At 35.2% G+C, this 24,067-nt stretch overlaps 5 protein-coding genes across 5 annotated transcripts; 1 reads left to right on the top strand and 4 right to left on the bottom strand.

The window, feature by feature from the left end:
- Window positions 1-662: 662 nt before the first annotated feature.
- On the bottom strand, window positions 663-2,147 carry LOC111214095 (probable F-box protein At4g22030). Its single transcript, XM_022716168.2, has one exon. The coding sequence runs from the start codon at window positions 1,934-1,936 to the stop codon at window positions 731-733; it is 1,206 nt and encodes a 401-aa protein (XP_022571889.2). The 5' UTR covers window positions 1,937-2,147; the 3' UTR covers window positions 663-730.
- Window positions 2,148-2,704: 557 nt separating this feature from the next.
- LOC106438757 (aspartic proteinase A3) lies at window positions 2,705-6,202 on the bottom strand. Its single transcript, XM_013880030.3, has 13 exons — window positions 6,013-6,202; window positions 4,959-5,323; window positions 4,812-4,872; window positions 4,618-4,712; window positions 4,413-4,525; window positions 4,112-4,320; window positions 3,976-4,040; window positions 3,791-3,904; window positions 3,647-3,699; window positions 3,413-3,560; window positions 3,209-3,328; window positions 3,022-3,110; window positions 2,705-2,927 (listed from the first exon to the last, which is right to left on the bottom strand). Exons 2-13 carry the CDS (start codon window positions 5,316-5,318, stop codon window positions 2,843-2,845), a joined length of 1,512 nt encoding a protein of 503 aa, XP_013735484.2. The 5' UTR covers window positions 5,319-5,323; window positions 6,013-6,202; the 3' UTR covers window positions 2,705-2,842.
- Window positions 6,203-9,158: 2,956 nt separating this feature from the next.
- LOC106438760 (probable WRKY transcription factor 42) lies at window positions 9,159-11,624 on the bottom strand. Its single transcript, NM_001315925.1, is given in 6 exon segments — window positions 9,159-9,773; window positions 10,148-10,261; window positions 10,339-10,701; window positions 10,828-10,974; window positions 11,169-11,267; window positions 11,403-11,624. Coding segments are annotated over 6 exon segments (1,560 nt in total).
- Window positions 11,625-17,322: 5,698 nt separating this feature from the next.
- Window positions 17,323-18,099, top strand: LOC106442038. Its single transcript, XM_013883775.3, has 3 exons — window positions 17,323-17,587; window positions 17,669-17,692; window positions 17,783-18,099. Exons 1-3 carry the CDS (start codon window positions 17,401-17,403, stop codon window positions 18,097-18,099), a joined length of 528 nt encoding a protein of 175 aa, XP_013739229.2. The 5' UTR covers window positions 17,323-17,400.
- On the bottom strand, window positions 18,090-22,849 carry LOC106438761 (leucine--tRNA ligase, chloroplastic/mitochondrial). Its single transcript, XM_048776066.1, has 18 exons — window positions 22,456-22,849; window positions 22,203-22,347; window positions 22,057-22,113; window positions 21,557-21,676; window positions 21,364-21,468; window positions 21,031-21,254; window positions 20,890-20,956; window positions 20,667-20,821; window positions 20,331-20,586; window positions 20,055-20,249; window positions 19,896-19,975; window positions 19,692-19,754; window positions 19,536-19,617; window positions 19,271-19,450; window positions 19,028-19,200; window positions 18,696-18,951; window positions 18,490-18,621; window positions 18,090-18,418 (listed from the first exon to the last, which is right to left on the bottom strand). The coding sequence occupies exons 1-18, from the start codon at window positions 22,800-22,802 to the stop codon at window positions 18,176-18,178; spliced, it is 2,880 nt and encodes a 959-aa protein (XP_048632023.1). The 5' UTR covers window positions 22,803-22,849; the 3' UTR covers window positions 18,090-18,175.
- Window positions 22,850-24,067: the final 1,218 nt, after the last annotated feature.

Raw genomic sequence — 24,067 nt, 5'->3', positions numbered from 1 at the left:
TCAAAACATATCTGACTTATAATTTTTTAGCGAAATCATACTTCAGTCGCCACATCAGCTGCCATATCATCCACTTTTGCTTGTGTGAATGTTACGTCAGCTAATTTTGCGGACGAGGATGCCATGTGTACAATTTTTTTTGAAAAAACTAAATAGTGGTTTTATAAATATAAATTTATAGAAAATGTAAATTTTTTTATTATTTAGTAAAATTAACAAAAACTAATTAATTAATTAAATTTTAATCTTATATAATTTATGTATAATTTGGACATATGACAATATTTTGAACACAATTTTTTTTTGGGGTCCAGTATATTACCTATTTATGTCAGTTGTCTATGATTTGGTTTAGGTAAAAACTTATTCTTAATTTATTAAATTATTTTTTTCATGTGTATTTTAATTGAAAATTATGAATTTGTAATTGGATTAAATTCTCATTTTTTGGGTGAAAATATTAAGAAAATTTTGTTTATATTAGATTCCTGTTCTGTTTAAAAAAAAAAAATTAGATTCCTGTTCTGCTGCTTCGGTTTTGGAATCAATTTGATGATTTTATCTCGTCACCCGCCTCCAAATAGCCTTAACTTATAGCTCAAGTTCTCGTTGAAGTTTCTATTAAAGCATAGCTCTTTGCAAAAGTATAATAAATTTTGTTGATACAAATAAATCAAAGAATGAATGAATTCATCTATACAAATCAATGTTAGTTATCTCTGTAAAAAAACTAGAAAAGTTTGCTTGCAAATTCATTAGCTTTAACCTGCGAGAGATTTGATCTCTTCGCAAGATCTCTCAGTTCCGACAAGCTTCTCCCTAGCTTCAACGCAACTTTTGTCTCAAACACTTCTCCATTCTCTCTCTTTTCCGTTGATTTCATCGTTTCTTCTAACAGAGAGAAGAACCCGCCTGAGTTTCTGTACATCTCAAACACCATCCCCACTTGACCACCATGCTCTAAAGTGTTCACAATCGCAGCCAAAGAAGCACAAGTCATCGCCACAATACCAGCTAAACCGGAATCTTGACCGATAAAAACAGAGCTCACTGCAGAAATTCCGGTTAAAACCGGTCCAGAAATAGCCAAGAACCGGTTTACCTTCAGCATCACGTTACCTAATTTCTCATACTCCTCTGCGTCTCTGCTCTTAACCACACGAGCTACCTCTCTCATCTCCATCTCAAGCTCTTGACTCCACCCTTTAGCTAAACCGGTTCTAGGGTTTCTCTGTTTGTTTTCAGGCCACCAAGTCGCCGGTTTAAACTCTTCCGGAAACTTCTCGAGCATTGTCCCTAATAGAGGAAGAGGATAAGCTTTGTCTAGAGCCAACACTCTCTGTATCGCTTCCTTTACATCTTCTTCACTCACTTCCTCGTTTTCTCTTAGAAACCTTTCGAGTTCGGTTCTCAGCTTCTTGAACAACCTCGTCGCGTTCCTCTGTTCTTCAGCGAGCTGAGACGGTTGAATCTTGCTCATCAAGGCACCTATACTTGTGGCAGAAGTTAACAACACCGTGGAAGCTATCTTCACGGCTGTTATAGAATCTCCGCCGTGAACGCTAACGGAAGCTATTCCGGCCATCAAAGCGGCGGTGAGAGTGATCATGTTGACGGAACTGAGCAGTAGAGAGTTCCAGTTGTTGCGCTGGTCTCCGATGTTCTTGTGCATCTCAATCCTGTCCATGACTTCTTCAAGAACCGCGACGAGGCGTGCCCTTTGGATTGGATCAGAGTCTCTCCTCTGTTTCAACGGAAGAGGAAGACTTTCTAACCCAAAGCTCTCTTCTTTAACCGATAAAGTCTGCTTCTTTATCGGTATTTTTGGAACCATGACGTTGAATTTAGGTAACTTGGGGATGGAGACTGCAGCTTTAGGTATTGAGCTTGAAGAAGACGAGGAAAGAACTAATCTTGAAACCTGTAATGAAGCCATTGATGTATACAAGAATGTTTTGTTCTTTCACTCAGTTTGAAACCGGTTCTTGAATGGTTTGGTTACGTTTCTTTGTGTCTCGCTTTAGTTTTGTAATGAAGAAGATGAGGATGGTAGAGATATGATGCTAGGTTTGTATATATATAGTGTTTTGATGATAGGCAGAAAAGCTTTTAAAATAAGAGGGAATTGAATTGACCAAAGGGAGAATGAGAATTGAATTTTGACCAAAGACCAATTATTCAGGCGCTGATAGTTTCTTCTGTGGCGGGTTTGGTCTAAACCGGAAGCCTCCCTATTTTACCCGCCATCCTTGTAGAACGAGTCTTTAAAACTCTTAAACCGAAGTTAACCGGATTGGTTGAGATGTAGTTTGGCAGAGTAGTTTCATTTCTTTGACATTAGGGTCTAGTTTGATCGACTGAGAGACGATGATATTGTTTTCGATTGAAAGTTTGTTATTTTTGAACCAGAACCAGTTTGGTAATCCGATTATATGTGAGAATCCTAGTGATTTCATTAGCTCGTTGACTTTTTTTTTCTTTTTTATGAATTTAGGTTTTTGGATTCTTGTTATGAATTTAGCTCGTTGACTTTCTTTCTATGTAGCTATAAGTTATGAATTTTTCTTCTTCCTTTCTGTTTCAGGAGAACTTTTTTGGCCCTGCGAGCCAGGTCAATGACACTGGCTTTGGCAAAAGCTAAGTGATTAGGGAAATACAGAATTTACTCCTCGGACTAGCTCTAATCACAAGTTTAGACGGTAAATATAAAAGGTAAAAGCTTAAGAATATGTATTTAAGATGATACACCATTCTAGGATAGCAATGCTTTTAAGTTATTACAACCATTTAAGATTTAAACACATTCACAAACATCATATTAACAAAGGGTTTTGATCTTTCTTTAAGCAGATTTGGCGAATCCAACTCTTGCTTTCCCATAATCGAACACAGTATGGTATGGTCCCATGAATATATCACCCAAGATCCTGCATTGTTTGCATAATTACAAAACTTTAGAGTAAACCCATTTGAGTTTTTTTTCTTTGTTATAGTAGATTAGATTTTGCCAATGAAGATTACCAGAGAGGTCCACGAGGTGGAGGGATGTCCATGGCAGTGAAACCACTGGTGCACTGAGACTGAACTCCATCCCCAATCTTGAATATATACTGCTCGGTGAAAAAATGGAAAAGACTTTAGTTTAAACTCCTTGTCATGATATTAGTAAGCTGAAATCTAAAGAGAGTAATGGAATGAGAGTAGTTACATCTTGAGGTGAGAGATCAAAGGGTTTGCCACCAATGGTGAATGTGACTATAGGCATCGACGAAACCTTCTCGCAGTTAACTGCTGATTGTTGGTTCGGACTTGGTATATGGTCACATAGCTAAAGAAAAGTTTCAAGGATATTACATTTTTAACATGTTTTATGTCCAAAAAATGGCTTCAAGACTCTCAAGATTAAACTCACCTCAGCAGCATAAGAGAGTATACGTTCTTGTGTTTCATTCTGATTCAATTCACTCTGCATCCACACGGTTGCCATTTCACAAACGCTGCACATCGCTTCGTTTATAAGATCTGATGTTCCATCGTCTAGAACTGACTTAATCCCCATTCTGCAGGCAAAACATGAATCAGTTTTAAGTTTGCTAACTAATGAACCAGAGATGTTCTTTCTACAAGGATTATGTAATGCACTGACCTCTCATTGAAACCGCAGAGTCCTATCTGTGAGCATACCTTCCTAGGATCCGCCTGTAACTCAAAAAAGATTTAGAGTATTGATTTCAAGATTGTGTTGTTTATAAATAAGTGTGAATGTGTTGGTATGAGTTGTAACTTCAACCTGAGATAAAAGGGAGTTCAACATGGTTTTTCCATATTGACCTATGACGGTTTTGCACTCTTTGCTTGCGACTCCTACTGCTCCAATCGCATGATTGATCATTGTGATGACACTCTAGACAACAAATAGAAACTATTCAGCATGTTTCAAGTTCTAAATAGTGCAACAATCTACATCTTTCTCACCGTTGGACCGGTGAGTAGAGAAGTTCCAGAATCAGCAATGGCAGAACAACCATTAGAACAGTATCCTGAATAACATAGACATGCAGATATTTCATATTGTATGTGTCACGGGAACATAAGTATGCTTACTACTTACCTGTTGGTTTGCCAGCAATGTGGAGATCACCCATGTCAAATTGCCAGTAACCTTTACGTGTCACGGGAACATAAGTATGCTCTCCTTTGAAGTGCTTAGGATCGACTTCGCCAAAGACAATCTCACCACCTTCTTGATCTTGCGGGTTGCGGTTAAGCCAAAACGAAAAAATCTGTTCCTTAACCAGACCTTTTTCTACCATGTTATACCTATATATGTCACAATCAGAATATATATGGTACCAAAAAATTATGTATATCAGATGAAATATCAAAAGAGTAATAAAAAAATATTTTCATACCAAACCGGTGTTGAATTTCCAACAGCTATCTCTTTGAATCCCAACCCTAGGATTCCATCAAACTTGGCTACCAAGAATGTAATACCAGGCTCATTAGTAGCCTCTATGAACTCCTGTGGTTGATATAGATTTAGTAATAAGATATGGCAAAAAGTAGAACTCTCAAGAAATTGATATATTAAACTGGATGAATAGGGTTTATAACCTGATCCTTGATAACAAGATCACCAATTTTAACATCATCATTGCTGAAGTAACCAGATATAGCACCTGTCCCATAGCGGATTGACGCAGGTTTTCCTGTAAACGTCAAATGATTTAGTGTAAAAAACTATATGAAAACTGGAAAAATTAAAAATGAACATTATAGTACAACAGATAAAGAATCAGATAACAAACCGTTCTTTTTGTATGTTGATGACTCGCTAGCCGTGTACTTTGAATGAAAATAACAAGCAACCTGGGAAAAAATGGAGATGAAGAAGATAATATGATATATAACATTTAGTATACATTCCTAAGAACAAGTTAACCGCTAATTTGTACCGATAGGTAGCATTTAGAAGATGGCATCCAGAGATTGGAGCTTCCAGTATCAAAGATGGCAGTAAACTTCTGAGGTGGAGTACCAATGGTAATGTCACCGTAATATTGAGCATCCAAATAATTTTTCAGGGGAACAGCATCCGAATTGCCATCGTTCAGGTGAAAAAAACCTTTGGAAGACCAAGACCCTCGGTTTTTCAAAAAAAGCTGAGAAGCTAGCCTGTTGGCCCGGTTTAGTTTCCTTTTCTTCAATCCAATTCTAAGGGTTCCATCACCTTTTTGCTCGGATGAGGTCGCCGATATAAAGATTAAACAAGAAAGCAAGAACAGGAGCATGAAGGATTGAAATCGGGTTCCCATTTTACCTATCATAAATTAAAGTTAAAGAACAGCCACATAAAACTTGTTTTAAAGATGAAAGAAAACACATATGCAACACGAAAAGCCTCCTTCCTACAAATTAGTCCTGAGTCTTATTCAAACACCCTTGTACACCTTAAAACGATCTACTAATCCGATTCAAGATTGGTGAATTACTGGAACAGAACACAAAGATCCTTGGACTGCTAACATATTACAAAAATAAGGTGGAAACAGAAAACCTTAAAGGTATTGAAGTAGTTAATAAACTGAAACGTCTCCACCATATTGTTATACGCACAGGTTTCAAAGAAGAAGAAAAATGTTACTACACACCAAGGTCAAGCAGACTTTCATAAGTTTCTGATTTACCAACTTTAGGACAACTAGAATTTTTAGTGTTATATTATTACTTCCCTTTCACAAAATCCTACTCAAGACTAAATACAAGCCAAGTGTACTGTTGTTGATTAAGGTACCTCTCAAATTTCAAGCCGACCGAAATCTAAAATCAAAAGTATGTGAAGTAATTGGTTAAAAAGGTTAAGATTAAGTCAACATATGATCCCCAAATCAAACCTTCAAATGGTTATAAATTCAATCAAACCTTCAACTGGTTATAAATTAAGAATCTGAGGGCAAAAAAAAACTGAAATGAATAATTTTGACCCTGAAGAAGTGAAAAATCACTCACCGAGAAAATGGCAGTACAGATTCTGAAACCTTAAGAGGATCAGAAAGAAGAAAAATCTAGTGTCAAAAAGGAATGGTGCATGGATATATATTTATACGTAAATGATTTAAAAGAGAAACGTTGAAGAAAACTAGAGAAACATGAATCTAGTACTTTCAATTAATTGATAACCAAATCTACTTGTTGCTTGCAAATGGAAGGTTATGAAGGAATGAATTACACTTTAATTGTGTTTTACATTCATAAGTAAGCGTCACGTTTATGGAACCATGTTTGCGTTGGGTGGGCCAAGACAGATCAGCAGAATCTGTTTTCAATGAAAAGGTGCATTTTCACTTTAATATGTGCACCCTTGTACTAAATGTTTTCTTCAATTATGTAAAAATTCATATATTGTTGCATAAACCTTTTTAAGAGCAATTCTGTATAAAAAATTGATTATTCAAATAATATTTGTTATCATCTAGGTAATATGTTTGTTAAGGATCTTTTACAAGGTCGTTACGTTTTAAGTGTGCAGGGAAGAACTTTGTTATATATCCTTTAATCTATCTTTTACTCAATTAAACTTTTAATATATGTATTTTTCATAACATCGTATGATAACTTAATTTAGAGGAAATTTAGAAATAAGTGAAAATCATAGTAATATAATTAAAAATGCTAAGAATTTCAAGATTACAGGTTAAATTTTGAAATGACATGTTAACTATACACAAATAATATTCAACCACATAGTATTATTACATCTAGACAAAAGTAATGTATTAAATATATGAACAATATGACAACATTCCTAAAATAATATCTTATACACCATCAAAATAATTCGGATAACCATAAGAGTATATTAAAATTGCAACTCGACAACTTTCAATGATGTTTTACCATGTCATCACGTGATTTTTTTTTTGTATAATATTACATTTTGAATACTTGATCTATGTGTTAGTTTTTATATCATTTAGATATGTTTTATCATTCGTTTTTCAAAGTATGTTTCAGTGGGTGATGTTGTTTCAGTGGGTGATGTCAAATTCTTAATCAGGCACACTTTTCCGGCTATTAAAATATATTTCTGATGTTAATATCATAACACATTAGTTTATAAATATTATATCATGTAGTTCATATAGTTCGTATAGTTTTAATACTTGAGCTTGATCCGTGCATCTGTATGAGTGTTCATTTTAATTGAAATAAACATATGAAAATTTTCACAGCATGAAAATGTAATGGTTGTATGGTTTCACAGATATGCATCTATAAGAGTGTTTATTTTTTTATTTGTAGTATATAAAAATTATGATAGATCTACGGTTTTTAACTATCGGTAATTTGTTGGTTGCTCATATTATGGTTAGATGATAAACCAATCAAAATAATATGTTATATAACCTATTCGTTAATTAATAATTTTAATTACATTAACCATTTTGATGTATTTATTTATAAAATAAAACACCAATTAGTATGTTTATGGGTATTAATAAATTTATCTTTCCCAAATAAAATGTTTAATGGCAAATAAAATTCACTTTTTTAATAAATAGATATTTATCTCTAAGTTTTTATTAGTCAAATCAATTTTCTATGTTTATTTTGAGGGAAATATTAAATTAAATTTTATTTATTGTATTTTTATAATTAAAATATATATGTGTAAATAATATTAATCATCAAATTATTTAAAAATATTTTAAAAATAACTTTATATGTTTTAATTAAATATTATAATTTATATTTTGTATTTGAAATATAATAATAATATACATAAATATATAATATTTAAAAGTTTGTATGTCACCTTTTAAATAAATTTGTCTGTAAAAAATTGATTAGAGAATAATGGTAAGTTTGGTTAGAGAATAATATAAAAATAAATGATTTATAGTTATTTAAGTAATAAATGATTTGTAATAACTGATTGGTAAATATTCCAGTTAGAGAACAATGGTAAGTTTAGTTAAAGAATAATCTAACAAAATTAATGATTTATAATTAATTAAATAATAATTATTAAGTCGTGGTATAATTTGTAATTATAAAGATGAAGGAATGGTTAGTATCGAAAAGTACTTCCATATTAATAATATAGATTAGAACTTCATGCATGCTAGGCACGCCACTATACATACAACATAGAATGAATTATTCTATTTTAATAATATAGATTAGAACTTCATGCATTCTAGGCACGCCACTATACATACAACATAGAATGAATTATTCAAAAGTATTGTATATATGTATTAAGCTATTGAATTTTCAAAAGAGCAATGTTAAAAGGTTAAAAACAGTTTGTTTTTGGAAAAAATAAATAAATAGATAGATAGATTGGTTGTTTGATTGGTGTTTGCTGCAAATGGAAAATATAAGGTTGCTTTGATTTTTTCTTTTTAAAGGTTGCTTTGATTTTTGGCACAAGCAACCCGCATTCACGTTGTTGACGCTGCGTGGGACCTAAAAACGCAAACATCGTTTCGTTAAAGCTTCAACTTTCCATATTTTACCAGTTACCCCTTAGGTCCCCTTAGTTTTATTTTGACCCCTGTACAATGTATATCGCTTCTTGAGCCTACTATAAGAAGTCCATTGCCTTATTAGCAAAACAAAAAGCGATAGTAACAAAGCCTAATAAAAAGTATGTGTGCAAATCCACGCCCTTTATAAGATGTGTGACTACTAGCTAATTGATTTAATCCAAAATATTTAGTATATCTAACTTTAAAACCAAATGTGACGCCGAGTGTGATCTTCTCTACATAACCAGATCATCTTAAACCGAAACTATCAAGGTTCACAAATATTTGGATTTACCTTTGAGCATCTACGGATGACCAAGCTCATGTGTGTATAATAGAATACAAGTTTACGCTATGCCCTCAAGTTACAGGCCTGAACCATAGTCCACATAGCCCTTGCATGGTTGATCCACTTTAATTTATAAGAATTATTTTTTTATTGAAAAGGCAGTTATATTCCTGAACAAAATTGCCAATCATACACAAGCAACGAAAAAAATTGCTCTCATGACTCTTGTTGTTCGGGAAAGACCTAAAAACCGGTAACTACATTCCAAAACGTAAAAAAAAGACCAAATAACTCAAAACCGGCCAATAAAAACCCTTAAAAATATAAAAATGTTATTGCCTCTCAACACTGCTTGTCCTAACATTATTATTACCAGTGTTACTGTCCCCATTCTTGTGATTATTCGGACCGTTGATAATAGACGTGAGGGCTGCGGCTAGAGCCGCTGCAAAGTTCGGATTAGCTGCGATAGCAGCAGTAGCAGCGCTGACGTTTTCGCCCGCGTTCAGCGACTGAGTCGGTATCTGTAAACCCGAGAACTTGGACTGTTGTTGGTTATAATACAAAGCCTGACCCATCATTTGAGGCAACCCTGATTGGTTCAACTCCGTGAAACCAGACCGTTGTGGGAACTGCATCAACGGATTGTTATTAGTTTGATTGTTAACGTTAGATGCTGATTCTGTGAGGTCTAGCGTAATGGTTGGGAATGGCGCAGAGGCTGAGATCGTGGCCATGCTTGAGGAACAAGGCAACATGGTTCGAGCGAAGAGATTTGTTGGGTTCATTAAACCGTCCTGGCTCGACATTGTGGAACCTGATAGGAGCATGCTTGCGGCTGCGGTTGTGGTTGAAGCCATGTACATAGCTGCCGGTGGTAATGGATGGTTATGGTTTCCTTCATAGGTTGTTATGAGAATAGATCTCTCTTCTGCGCAACGTTGCACCTGTTAGGTCATTAATTTGTTAATCAACATATTTGATACATAAAAAAAACATATTTGATACATTTGATTGAACCCTAAAGTCTAAAATGTACAAGATGTTTGAAATGTTATATATATGTATGCTTCGATGTTGCGATGAGAATCATGAGATGTACAACCTTAGTCTCTGGTATTTCTGATATAGTATGTAAGATTTTATACAAAAACTCAAAAAGTAAAACTAATTCATGATTAATAACAGTTTTAAGTTACACTTAATAACTCAAATTTAATTAAGTGTAACTCATCTCACACCAATCAAAGTCATTTTGGCTAAATTTTTTTTTTTTATAAAAATTGAATTACTCTAGAAAGCATTGGTCTAATCAACGTACTTGCTTGCGAACGGGGCATCCAACGGCCATCGTGCAGCGGAAATAAGCTCGAGGGCACGGGTTTCCTTTTGCCATTTTCTGTCCATACTTTCTCCAATGACATCCATCGCTTAACTGTATAACATTTGGGTTAATAGATGGACCTTCAAAACATTAAATCTTTAAAAACTAGAGAGTAAGGCTATTGTTACCGTGGGAGCTTCCGACCGAGCACGGACCGAGACACGTGCTTTACGCATGGTGGCTTCAGCAGTCGACTGATCGATCGCACTTACATTGTCATTGCTTGAGGAAGCATTGTGTTTGGATACTTTGTTAGGGTTTCCCCAGCCGTTTGATTGGGTCTCGGGGCTTTCTTCTCTCTCAAGTAATCTCTTTCCGCGCTGACGTGAGCTAGAGTTTTCTAGGAGTGACGGTGGAGATCGTGACCGAACCGTGGTCCTTTCCTCGGACGACACTTCAGCAGTCGGCAGTCCTAACTCCATGAACTGTCTTGGAACCATTTCAGACCCTTCATGTCGTTTATTGGTCATGTCTTTGCTCCCGGTCATTGCCTGATGAAAACAAGAGTTTAAAACCTTACCTAAATAAACTTGGGACGAGCTTGATCATATGTATATATTTTTTTTAAATTGTTGGTTAAATAAAAAGATTAAGATGTATACTATAGAATTAGTTACCAGATGATGATGATCTTCTTGTTGCCTCATGACAGCAACAAGTTGCATCTGCAAGGAGTTAAAGTTGTTGGTTGTTTGACTTAGCATTTCCTTTAGTCTTTGAATCTCTTCAGCTGCCTTCTTCAGCTCTTCTCGAAGTTGGACATTCTTCATTTTATTAAACAACAATTATCAGACTAATTCAATATGTCTATTAAGAAATTCTACATAGTAAAACATCGAACTAAGTAAACTTGTCTAAAATATCTATAAGTAAAAAAACAAAATAGATTGACAAAATCTATAAAATAATACTCTTTTATTTTTTTATCAAAAATGAGGTACTAATTTAATAAGTGTACCTCAATCTTTGAACGTTTCTCCTCCATGTCCACAGACAACCCATCATCCACCATTGACTCGTCGCTTCCCGTATGCGCAGTGAGAAGATTAAGTCCAGTCTATTTACAATAAATATATGAATTTTCAGATCTATAACGAAATTCTTATTTATAAATTTTAATTACTAAATTGACAAAAAATGTGATGAGACGGTAAGAAAAATAATCAAGATTAATATAAATTTAACTACTTACATTGATACCCGTTGAACGGTCATCATCATCAACAACACGTGAGTTCTCCCTTTTGACATGAACTCTATTAGTTTCGTCGGTGATGATATTCTGATCATCTCTCTTCTCCGACCTGAAAAAGTCAACTTCATCGATCATGGCCCGATGAGGCTGCTCATCCGACGACTGTGGATGCTTTGGATTATCATGTGGACCTCCAAGACTCACCGGAAAACGAAACATATCTCTCTATAGATACCCTAACTTAAACTTAGATTGTGTTTTGGTTTAGAGTATAAGTACGGATGATTCCCTAGTAAACAAAAGAGATATGTTACTTGAAGGACAAGAAAAGTACGTATCTATTCCACTCTCTGTGTGTGCCATATCTAATCCTCCATATATAGAGAATGGAAGAAGAAGATATCTTAACAGAGAGAGAAAAAGAGATACTTGAGTATGTGGTTAGAAACGAATAAAGAGAACGAGACCTTCTTACCGAACCAGATGCTTCGGCTACAAAACGGGTATTTACGTGGACTCAGATATTGTCATTTTTTTCTACGAATATCTCTAACGTTTTCGTTTTTTTAATAATAATATTATCAGCTAAGACTATTGTTGTTTGTCTATATTTGTTATAATTTTGATTCTGGTTGAGAAGATATATTTGGAGATTTGTTTTAGTTCATTTTTCGTCAGTGTCGACGTCATTTGTCTACCATCTAGCCATTGACCCAAATCAATAACAAGCATATCATGCGACCCAACCATTTTGTTTTATATTACAGACAAATAATACATTGCTGTTTATTGGATTAAACAGTTCGCAAAGAGAAAAACTTTGTTGTTGCTAGCAGGAGGGGCTATGGTTTATTAAAGTATACAAATCATATACAAGAGTATATTTGTACATCTCTCTATTTAAATTAATCTAACATTAAAGAGTTTAGAGGTTTTTATACTTTGTTGCCAATTGTTGCTATTTTATGTTCTTAAAATTGAGTTGTTTTAGTAGGAAATATGTACAAGTTTGTTTCCAACCCTTAAATGGATAAAAAGTTAGGATTGGAAAATTGTTAAGAATTCTATATCTGAAATGAGATGGAACATAAAGTAATATACAAAAAAATTATATGTTTTAGTTCACTCATTGTTGATTTGTCTTGGTTAGAAACTTTCGAAATCTAATATGATACCAAAATTGGAGTTTAAACAATCTGGTTCCATTAGGATATAGTATTATCAATTAGAGTAAGATTTAATTGTAGGTAGACTAGAAGAGCCATTATTTCGATGTATAGTGCATTATCTAAATTAAAATAAGATATGAAGGATATTCATCAGTTTACATCTTGTTAATTGGTTTTTTGAAAATCTATAAGACACCAATAAACATAGAAAATGAAAAAAGAAGAAGAGTGAAATGACTTAACAACTAGACAAATCTCAAATTTATTGGAGATTTAAGTTCTGTATTTTAAAAGATGGTAAATCATCATATTATTATATGGATTTTTTTTACAGAATTATTACATGGAATTTTTAAGGATTTAGTTAAATGTAAACTATATTAAAAGGTATTAATACCAGTCTACTCTACTGAAAAAACTCACCTAAGTAACATTTTTTTCTAAAAAAAGAACTCGAGTCTACGAAATTTATTCAAAGCATTTGTCCTAATTAGTAAAACATTGAATCCTTTTTTGATCAAGTCAATATATTTGGCTTCAGAGAAGAAAAAACTATTTTTAGGTAAGGAGGTTTTTCAACGAACTCTTATTATAGATGAAATATAGCTTTCATTATTTATTTATTTTTGACTAAATTAGTAAATATTCTTTAAATTTATTTTCCTTTTTCTTTAGAAAGACTTTTGACTCGTTCACGGAGTTAATAGATCAGAAAATAGATATGAATCTCACCGGTTGCAATTCTTTTTTTTTTTTTGTCAACTTTTGGTTTTATTAACCATCCCCAATGGGTCACATTTACAGGCAGATTCAAATTAAGATACAAAATTAATAAAGCCCAAACGGAACCCAAAAAAACAAGAGATAAGGATTCTTGCATGTATGACACGTGCTTGCGCGTGGGCCCGCTATTCCATGAACCGAGATGTCGGAAGCGGTGCCGGATCTCTGCCAGAACAACCAACAGTCTCCATCTCCGATTCGTCTGAAGCTGCTTGCTTGCTCTTCAAACCTTCAATCATCGCCAACCAACGAGGATTTTATCTCCAATCGGTAGGGATTTGAACCAAGGAAAGCTTCAGAAGTGAAACGAGAACAGAACCTTGCTGGAACACTAACCCCTGGGCAGCTCCAACTCTTCTAAGCTCTGCATCGAATCTCCAAAGCATAATCCACACCTCCGATCTTGACCATCTTGGATACTTCGGTTGATATAAAACGAAGATTGATTCCAAATCAGAATCAAGAACCGAGCTTTACTAACAATAAGAGAAATCAATTCTCTTGATTGAGCGGATAAAACACATTAAAACAGAAGGATGAGAGCAAAGATTTATTAAACTCAACCCATAATCAAAGAACACAACAAATTCATGAAGAAAAGCTTTGATTTTGAGTCGGTAACACCACAAAATCGCCTAAGCGAAACAACAAAATCGCCATAGCGAACATGAAATCCGATATACGGAAAGGAAGATCGATCTCATCGATCGAATCTATTTTACAAACCAAAAAACATGACTCTCTCTCCCTCTGACAATTTCTTTCCCTCTGAAAGATGATAGTGTGATAAGAAGGAAGAAGAAATTACAGAGAGTTTTCTCTTTCTAAGAGAGAAGAGAGAGAGTCATGATTGGCTCTATTTGCATGTATTGTTACATTCACCGGTTGCAATTCAATCGGCGCTTCCCACGTGATTGAAATAATTAAAAAAAATAATAATTAATAGCTTTATTTCTATTTAATCCATATTAAATAAATCACATAATCCTAAACATGTACGAAAATTTGTTGAATTTTGTTAAGATTCACTGTATTTAGTTATTTACCTTATTCGTGAGGTCTCCTAGTATCATATCCCCTAATTAATAAAAAAATATAGCCAAAATATTTCAATTATATAAGTGTGATCACAATTCACAAACTCTTCTTACAATACCCTAACTATAAGGCCTAACTATAATTACTATGCTAATTAATATTTCACGACTTTCATTAATATCCTGATTAGGTATAGTGTTTTTTCTCCGTAGATTTAATATTTTCAACACGCAAAATTTAATATCCTTTAACTGAAAATAGACAATGGTTGAGACCAGAATGGGAAACCTCAGTGTCACATGTGCAGTTCTGACCGGTGACCGGTTATGGTCCCACTAATTTTTCTATAAATAAACTTATGATTACCGGTAAACCTGTTGACAATCACACCATGCGACCCGGCCACTCTTTGACTTCTTAGCCTCAAGAGACGAATAATTTGTCCCTACATAATTCCCCTTTTTCAGCTTAAATTCGATCTCTACATAATTCTTGAAAAAACATAATATCATACAGGAAAAGAAACCGTTAGTTTTCACTTTTAGACTCACTAGGTTCGTGTCCGCGCTACGCGCGGATTATATGGTTATATAACTTTTTTAAAAAAATTAGCACAAATATATGACACTCTTTAGTAACTTTATCCTAAAGATCTATAAATTTGAGCTTGAGAAATAGTTAGAGATCTTTTTTTTACCCACAACAGAAGAATTCTACCTAATAAAGTAGTTGTTGATGATTTTTTTTTGTCCTAATTGTTAGAGAATCTGCAACTCTACTTCATTTTCTATTCCAAACATCATTTTGGAGTAAACTCCAATCATACTTCATAAATGGAATAATTTTAGTCATTATTCCTTTTTGGAATTGAATATTTTTTATTTATATAATAATAATACTTTAAAGTAGTGATAATTAAATCTTGAATATTAACATGAACATCTTAATTCTAAAATTGCCAAATTATTAATTGAAATTTGGAAGAACAATACAAAAAAGAACCTACATATAGGAACAACATGGTTGAAACCAAGTCGCAAAAAAACACACACAACAAAAGTTCAGATCTCCGGTTATGTAATAATATGTACATAACGATCCATGTCAGCTATCATTATATTTTTGTCTATCTCCATTTAAAAACCGATCTTTATTTTAGAGTGTGAGAGAAGAAAAACTGTGAAAAGTAAACGAATTCTCTCAGCTCCAAAACAAAAAAAAACGCATGAGCGTTCGAGATGAAACCACACAGCCAACATGAAACAGTTCAGGCCTGTTCCGACGGAGGAGGGAAGTTTAGGTCTAGCTCCAACAGCTGAGCAGTCTTCTCTATCCCACCATCAACGACCGAAGACGAATCAGAATCGCTTTAGCCCCCACATGCCATCTTCGCCGCAACATGCATCACCGGCGAACTACACGCCAACGACATCGGAAGCGGAACAGCACGACTTCCGTCTCCGATTCCCATAAGGTCTAAATAATATATAGGACACGCCATCGGGATCTGGTAACACGCGTCTCCCCTGCCGCCAAGATTAAGCTCAAGCTGCGGCGGAACAATATCAGCAGTCGCCGGAGGTGAAGTGCAATAGAGGGTGCTGGGTTTAATGGGCTTCGACCAATACCAAATCAAGAGAGGCTCAAGACTGGTATGGGTTTAATGGATCAAATGGGCCGCAAATGTGACAAACTTTTTTTTAATTTTAGCCCAATCCGGGATGACATGGCATATTGATTGGTGCTGAATATTTGTGCCTATGTGGCATGCTTTAGGAAGCTCAAATTTAGCCCCTTTTATATAGTAGTGATTCTTTCTTATAATCAGTGAATTTCAGATTGAGCTCCAAACTAATTTTCGAGTCAAATGGAAAACATAATAGTACTAGTTCCTTTTACTCCCACTTTTTGTTTTGTTTTGTGTATCTACACAATTAAAGAAAACTTGTCAACAAACAGGGGGAGGGGGATCCTGTTTGAAGAAACCTCACAATACTAAAAGTGCATACCACAAAGATACGAGGTTATGCTCTAAGGTTTCAAGAGAGAATCCATTTGTGGGCTATATCTTTCATTAGGAAATTTTTTTTTTGTCATCTAGTAGATTAATATCAACTTGAACAAAGTATTACACAAAGCCAGCAAAGGTTTGCAATTTTCTGGAGCCAAACGCCAGCAAAGTGATATACACCATCTGGAGTCTCGGTTTAGTACATACACTAAAACATAAACTAGACAAAAGGAAGCAGGCAAATTTGATTAGAAACATAGGGAAATAAACGATACACTTCAAGAATGGAGAAGCAGAACGGAGCCGGAAACAGCCATGAGTGAGAAAGCGATGCAAGCCTAATTATTTAAGTTCAAAGATGACCTCCTAGAATAGTTTCACCAGTGAAACACGTTCAAGTACCAACCATAAAATCGCTTCAACACAAGAAGCCACAAGAGAAACGATTTTAATAGTATAGAGATTTAAAAAAAAGTTGAACATGATATCATTTAACAACAAGAAGGTTTCGTCTAGTGTCTGCTCTTGTTATGCTTGTTCAGTTGTTCCTATGCTACATATATTACTGATTTATTAATCCCTTGACTATAACTCTACCAAAATGCTGTCAGAAATAACTATGCTATTCAGTTTGTTATCTATATTTAAGATACTGATTATTCTACAAAAATTGTTTGTACTGGTTGAACTGGGAGAACCATAACGTTCTTCGTAAAGCATACTTCACATTATGTGTTGAAATTTCTTAGCAAGGAAATGAAGCAGATCAAATAATGTAACTATACACAAGTTCAAATTGTCATGGTTTATCATTCACTTTGATACATATATACTTTTTAGTCACATACTTCATCATTTATAATGGCTAAAAATAGGAACCAACAATACAAGAAGTTAGGAAGGATCCAATATGTGTGAGATTTCAAGGAGATCAGTTACTGGAGAATCTCCTCAGATTCATAAAAAGCTTTTATTTGCAGAGAGAGAGAGAGAGATGATCAGAAGGCAGAAGAAGACGGCCAAGGTGGTTACAGGGGTAATGGGACTCTGCATCCTTGCTTACATTGCAGTACCGTCTTTGCATTGGCATCTCAACGAGACCATTGAAGACTCTCTACATTCCTCTTGTCCTCCTTGTGTATGTGACTGTTCTTCTCAGCCTCTCCTCTCCATCCCTGACGGTAATCATCGTTCTTTTCTTCTTTTGCAAGTGATAAAATTCAATTATTGATGTGTGTGATTCACATTGTTTCTTACTGCAGGATTGAGCAATCATAGCTTCTTGGGTGAGTGTTTTCATAGCAATACCTTTTATAGTTAGTAAGAACGCTAAAACTTTGCAGACTTCATATGTTGGTTCTTGTTTCATTGTCAAGATTGTATGAGACGTGAGGAAGGGAGTGAAGAGAGCGAGAGTAGTTTCACAGAGATGGTAGCTGAAGAGCTGAAGCTAAGAGAAGCACAAGCTCAAGAAGACGAATGGCGTGCAGATAGGTTGCTGCTAGATGCTAAGAAAGCAGCGTCTCAGTATCAGAAAGAAGCTGATAAGTGCAGTATGGGGATGGAGACTTGTGAGCTAGCAAGAGAGAAGTCAGAGGCCACTCTAGACGAACAGAGAAGACTGTCTTACATGTGGGAGCTTCGAGCTCGGCAAAATGGCTGGAAAGAAGTTATTTCCTCTAATGATCTCTAAGAATCAATCAAATCTTTTATTGTTTTCTGAAACTCTTCAATAGAGATATCGAGTTAAGACACGTTGAAATGTTTGTCTACTTTGTAGTGACCTTGACATTAGTCTTGTTTAGGATAACGTTGAGGATCTTCCCAGGTACATAGATCCTCTTCTTGATCGATTGTCCGTCTAGATATTTCTCAAGCTTCTTGTCCTGTGAAGCTAGAGAGAAAGCCTCATCTTCAGAACACCCTTCTTCAACCTCTATGGTGCCTCTTGTCTTTCCGTTTATCTGAACCGGAAGAACAATAGTTGTGTCCTTCAAGTAATCCGGATTTGCCTGCATAATGACCAAAACACTCAATACAGTTAAACATTCTCCTCTGTTGTGTTTATATGTTGGATGTGTACCTTAGGGAAGCTTTCATAAGCCAGAGAACTCGAATGGCCTAACCGTGACCAAAGCTCTTCAGCCATGTGTGGCGCATAAGGTGAGAGCAAAAGAACAAAAGGCTCAATGATTCCTCTAGGTTGATTATTCCACTGTTTAATGAGAAGAAACAAGAGTACGGGTCAGTGCTTGAAACTGACTTGTATAAGAGTTCTTGAGATCAAACCTTATATGCTGCATTAACAAACTCCATCATCCCTGAAATGCCAGTGTTGAATCTTGTACTCTCGATTTCCTCTGTCACCTTAGCTATGCACTTATGGAGAGAACGGAGTTGTTCAAGAGTCGGTTCATCATCAGTCACTACAGTGCCATCTTTGAAAGACCCGTCAGGTTGAGGCGAACCGATGACTAGTCTCCATGTTCTTGCCAAGAAACGGTGCACGCCTTCGATCCCACTTGTGTTCCAAGTCTTTGAATCCCTAGTAGAAGCAGATGCAGTAAATGTAAACGCAAGATAAAACGTTATAATACAACATGTGGGATGTGAAGTTTTACCTAAAAGGTCCCATGAACATTTCATACAAACGTAGAGAATCTGCACCATACTCTAACACAACATCATCAGGATTCACTACATTTCCTCTGCTTTTGCTCATTTTATAAGCACGTGGAATCAAACGAAAGCTAGCGTCTTCTTTCAGAACAAAATGATCTCCAGACTTCATAACCTATACACCATTGAAGATCATTAGTCAAAACCGGTTTTAGTTAGTGAATGAGAAAGAAGAAGATTCATACTTTATCTTCAGGGATTGTCACTTGTTGATACTCATTTAACCGTTCTTCAGTATCTGCAGATACATAGTTTCCTTCTTGGTCTTTCCAAGCTGTATACTGGACCTCCCCAAGGATGATTCCTTGGTTTATAACACATTTGAAGGGCTCTTTCGTTGACACAACACCAATGTCATAAAGTACCTGCGATGATGCAGTAACATGGTTTGCAGTTTTGATCAAAAGAAAGCTAAAGGAAAGACAGTTTTTTTTACATAAGGACACATACCTTGTGCCAAAACCTGGAGTATAGTAAGTGTAGAACTGCATGTTCAGCACCACCGACGTATACATCTACTGGGCTCCAGTATCTGCCACATGAATAACAACACTCATAAGAAGAATCTTCCCAAAAGTAACAAAGCTTTACTTAAATGGTTCTCACTTTTCTTTTTCCTTGTCAACTAATGCTTCAGGGTTTTTTGGGTCCATGAATCTCAGATAGTACCTGGAGATTAAAAAAAGACTATCATGATTACAGTATAGCAGAAAATCACACAACTTTTGTTTAGTTTCTCACTACATAACTCAACATCCTTCAACACACCAGTAACATTGTAAAGAGTATAGCTTATAAATAGATATTTACCAGCAAGAGCCGGCCCATTGTGGCATAGTGCTTGTTTCTCTTTTGGCAGGCTTCCCTGTTGCAGGATCTACAGTGTTCACCTGCAAAATCATCAATCATAACCAAAATGTCCATCTCCATCTTTAAATATCCAAAAATCATATTAACCGCAGAACATACCCATGAAACTGCTTTTGACAGTGGTGGTTCCCCTGTTCCGGTGGGAGTGAAATCATTCAACTCAGGCAAAGTAAGTGGCAGTTCAGATTCTGAAACCGCAATAGTTTCACCAGATTCATCCAAAATTAAGATAGGGATAGGTTCTCCCCAGTAACGCTGCCTTGCAAATAGCCAATCCCTCAACTTGTAGTTTACCTGCCAATAAGAAAAACCTTTAAAAGTAAGAAACAAAAGAGCTAAAGTTTTACATAATGAGAGAAGACATGAGGATGAAACCTTTTTCTTTCCATTGCCGGTTCTCTCAGCCCATTCAATAACTTTCAAAGCAGCTTCTTTGCTAGACAGTTGATTAATGTCAAGTCCTGTTTCCACACTTGATGAGTTTTCAATTATCCCCATTCCTGGATAAACCTCATCACTTGAACTTGCCTCGTTCCTCACCACCCACTTGATAGGAATGTTATACTTCAACGCAAACTCATTATCACGAGTATCATGAGCTGGCACAGCCATGATTGCTCCGGTTCCATAGCTGCCACATATAACAAAGTTCTCTATCTCACACACAAATGCAATTCAAAGCAATGTAAAAATGTTAAAAACTGAAGTTACCTTGCTAGAACATAATCAGCTACCCAAATCGGAATAGCCTCCCCATTAGCTGGATTTTTCGCGTAACATCCAGTGAACACGCCTGTCTTTTCCTTCTGGAGTTCTGTTCTCTCAAGATCACTTTTCCTCGATGCAAAATCTTTGTATTCCTCAACCTGAAACCATAAGCGAGGACTCATGAAGTTCATAAGTGATGGAAAGAGAAGAAGAAATAAAAACTTACTTGTTGTTTTTGTTCTGGTGTTACAAAGTAAGACAATAAATGATGCTCTGGTGCAACAACCATGTAACTGCAAAACAAATAAAGAATCACAATTTAGATCTTCAAATCATCAAAATAAAATTTTGATCTGTTTGAACATACGTTGCTCCAAAGAGGGTGTCTGGTCTGGTGGTGTAAACTGTAATCCCTTTGTCAGTTTCTTGGCCTTCACCATCAAGAACTGTAAAATCCAGCTCAGCTCCTTCAGATCTTCCTATCCAGTTTCTCTGCATTTCCTTTATACTTTCAGGCCACTCAAGCTCGTCCAGATCCTCCAGAAGACGATCAGCGTAGGCAGTGATCTTCAGCATCCATTGCCTCATGGGCTGCTTGGTAATAAACAATGTCACTGTAAAATCCATGAGAAGTTTCAAAACAGAGGAAAAGAAACAATGCCATTGTAATGATATTACCAGAACGGCTAAAAGATATTACCTTTCTTATAACCGGGTGGCCGCCACGCTCACTAACCCCATCCACCACTTCCTCATTGGCCAAAACAGTTCCAAGAGCCGGGCACCAGTTGACAGGTACTTCAGCCTGAAGTTATTACAGCTCTTTCAATAACTTTTCTATAAACATTTGCACAATTTTTAAAAATTGTGAACTTGAGGATGACTTTCTTGACCTGATATGCCAAACCTCTCTTATAAAGCTGAAGAAAGATCCACTGTGTCCATTTATAATAGTCTGGCTCTGTTGTAGAAAGTTCACGGTCCCAGTCATATGAAAATCCCAGCGATTTGAGCTGCAACCAAAACAAATGGAAACACAATTAGGAAACAAGTGGTCTACGGATCTTACTATCATTATAAACCTACGCAAATAGCAGGGCCTGTACTGGATAAGGCATAATGAAACATTCGCTTCAAGCCCCCAAACCAAATTTTTTGAAGAAAATTACATAAATGTAGGCCCCCAAATTTGTAGAATTTTTTTTTTAAATCAATTTTTTTTACTAAATCGCCTACAGCACCTAAAATCTCAACGGGGCAAACAGCCATCTAAACACTAATAAAGACCTTCTTGGATATAAGTAAGCATACAAGCTTAATATTCAACCAAACCAACTAATATCAAAATACTGAGTTTTCTAGGTTAGTGTTAAGTTGAAAGCAATGCACCTACCTGCAAACGAAAGCGGTCAATGTTCTTCAATGTTGTAGTTTTCGGATGGGTTCCTGTCTGCAATGTAGATTACAAATGGCTATAAGGATTCATAAGGCTTATCCACGTAAGCATTCAAAAATGAATAGTAATATCAGAAAAGGGACCTCAATAGCATATTGTTCAGCAGGCAAACCAAAAGCATCCCAACCCATAGGATGCAAAACATTGTAACCTTGCATACGCCTAAGCCTCGCTAGAATATCAGTTGCTGTATAGCCCAGTGGATGCCCCACATGTAACCCTGCTCCACTGAAGACAAGAAGAACCCACAAACAAAAATATCATCTTTAACACACAAAGCTCATACCTTTAAGCTGAATAAGCCTCTCAATTAGTCAAAAGTTGTGAACTTTCTACCTTGGATAGGGAAACATGTCGAGGACGTAGAACTTGGGTTTGGAAGTGTCGACATCGTCTGGTGTCCGGAAAGTACGGTTGTCTTCCCAGTAACGTTGCCACTTGGGCTCAATTTCGTGAAACGGATAGACCCTTTTCGCCGTTTCCGTCGCCGGAGTTTCGTTTTTGAGGTTACAGTGAGTCTTCTTCTTCGCCGAGCTTCTGACTCCGGCGTGATGAGAGCGACGCCGTTGGAATGGGAGACTGGGAAAGGGATGATTTGGAGAGACTTTGGGACAAATATGAAGGCAACAGGGTGATACCACAAATGGGTCTGAACGAAATTGGAGTATTTGGTGAGAGCTCATTGTCTATGTCTCTGTGGCTTTTCTTGTGCCGGAGACGAATGGATAATTAGATAAGTCTTCTTCTACTTTGAACCTCCCTTGAGACGATGGTTACTGCAACGACGCCGTTTCGGTTTTTTTTCAGTTTACGGCGTCGTATCGTGTAGTTGTTTGTTGGTCTAACGGTTGTCTTTTTTTTTTGTCAATTAAGCATGTTACTAGAGCAGGTTCGGTCCAAAAAAAAAGCATGTTACTAGAGCTGAACACTCCAATACTTTTTGCGAATCTATTAAAACATGTAGAGTTATTTTACAGTATCTGCTTAAGATTTCGGATGGACGAACAAATTTTGGTTTCTTTTAGCCGATCTCGGATGCCACTAAAATGAAAGACGCTCTTTAATAACACTAACAAAATTTTATTAAATATAATGTATAAGAAAAAATCCATAAAATAATATTCATTCAAAAGTGGAAAATAAATATTTTATATATTTGAATCTGGAGTTTAAAGATTAGAATTTAGAATTTAGGAAATAGAATTAAGGTTTAGGGCTATGGATGTGATATTTTAATATTTTTATTAATTAATAAATACTAGTTTTAGAAAATATTTATATACTATTTTTTCGACAAAACTAAAAAACCTACTATTTATGAGAATCTATCCTACCAAAATTGGTTTTGGAAAGCTTATATTATCACCGGATTATAAAATCCCCTGTAAAGGAATCATCGAGTATTATAACATGTTTTCGTAGCCACGTGTCATCAAGAGGATGATTTTTAGAACTCTTAGAAAAATAAGTCAGTCCATATAAACTTATACTATGTTTTTTTATTAAATTAACTATCAAATTAATTAGTAGTGTACCAAAGAATATTTTTTTTTCCTTAAATAAAATCTACGAAATTAACTAATCTGGTTAACATATATATGACTATTAATGATTATGAATAATATATATTTGATAACAATTTTTGTATTATTTTTCTCTTTGTTTAATTTTATATTATTAAATCAAATTAAACAATCACATTAAAGATATAATAGATTTTTTCTTATATGTTATATTTTGAATTTTTAAAAACAACTATAAATCACTAAAAATGGTAAAACTTCTATATTGAAAATTATGTGATCAGTGGTTTAACTTTTTTTTTGTTCAAACAAGATACAAATGATCACTAAATAATTTATTCACTTAATTTTTTACTCTATATAATTATTTTACTAAATATTTTTTTTTATGTTTCACTTAATTTAGCTAAATAGATAGAAAAAGT

Source organism: Brassica napus, chromosome A3 (assembly GCF_020379485.1).
Source record: "Brassica napus cultivar Da-Ae chromosome A3, Da-Ae, whole genome shotgun sequence".
NCBI lineage: Eukaryota > Viridiplantae > Streptophyta > Magnoliopsida > Brassicales > Brassicaceae > Brassica > Brassica napus.
Note: the sequence above shows the minus strand (reverse complement) of the source record. Positions and strands in the feature narration are given on the sequence as shown.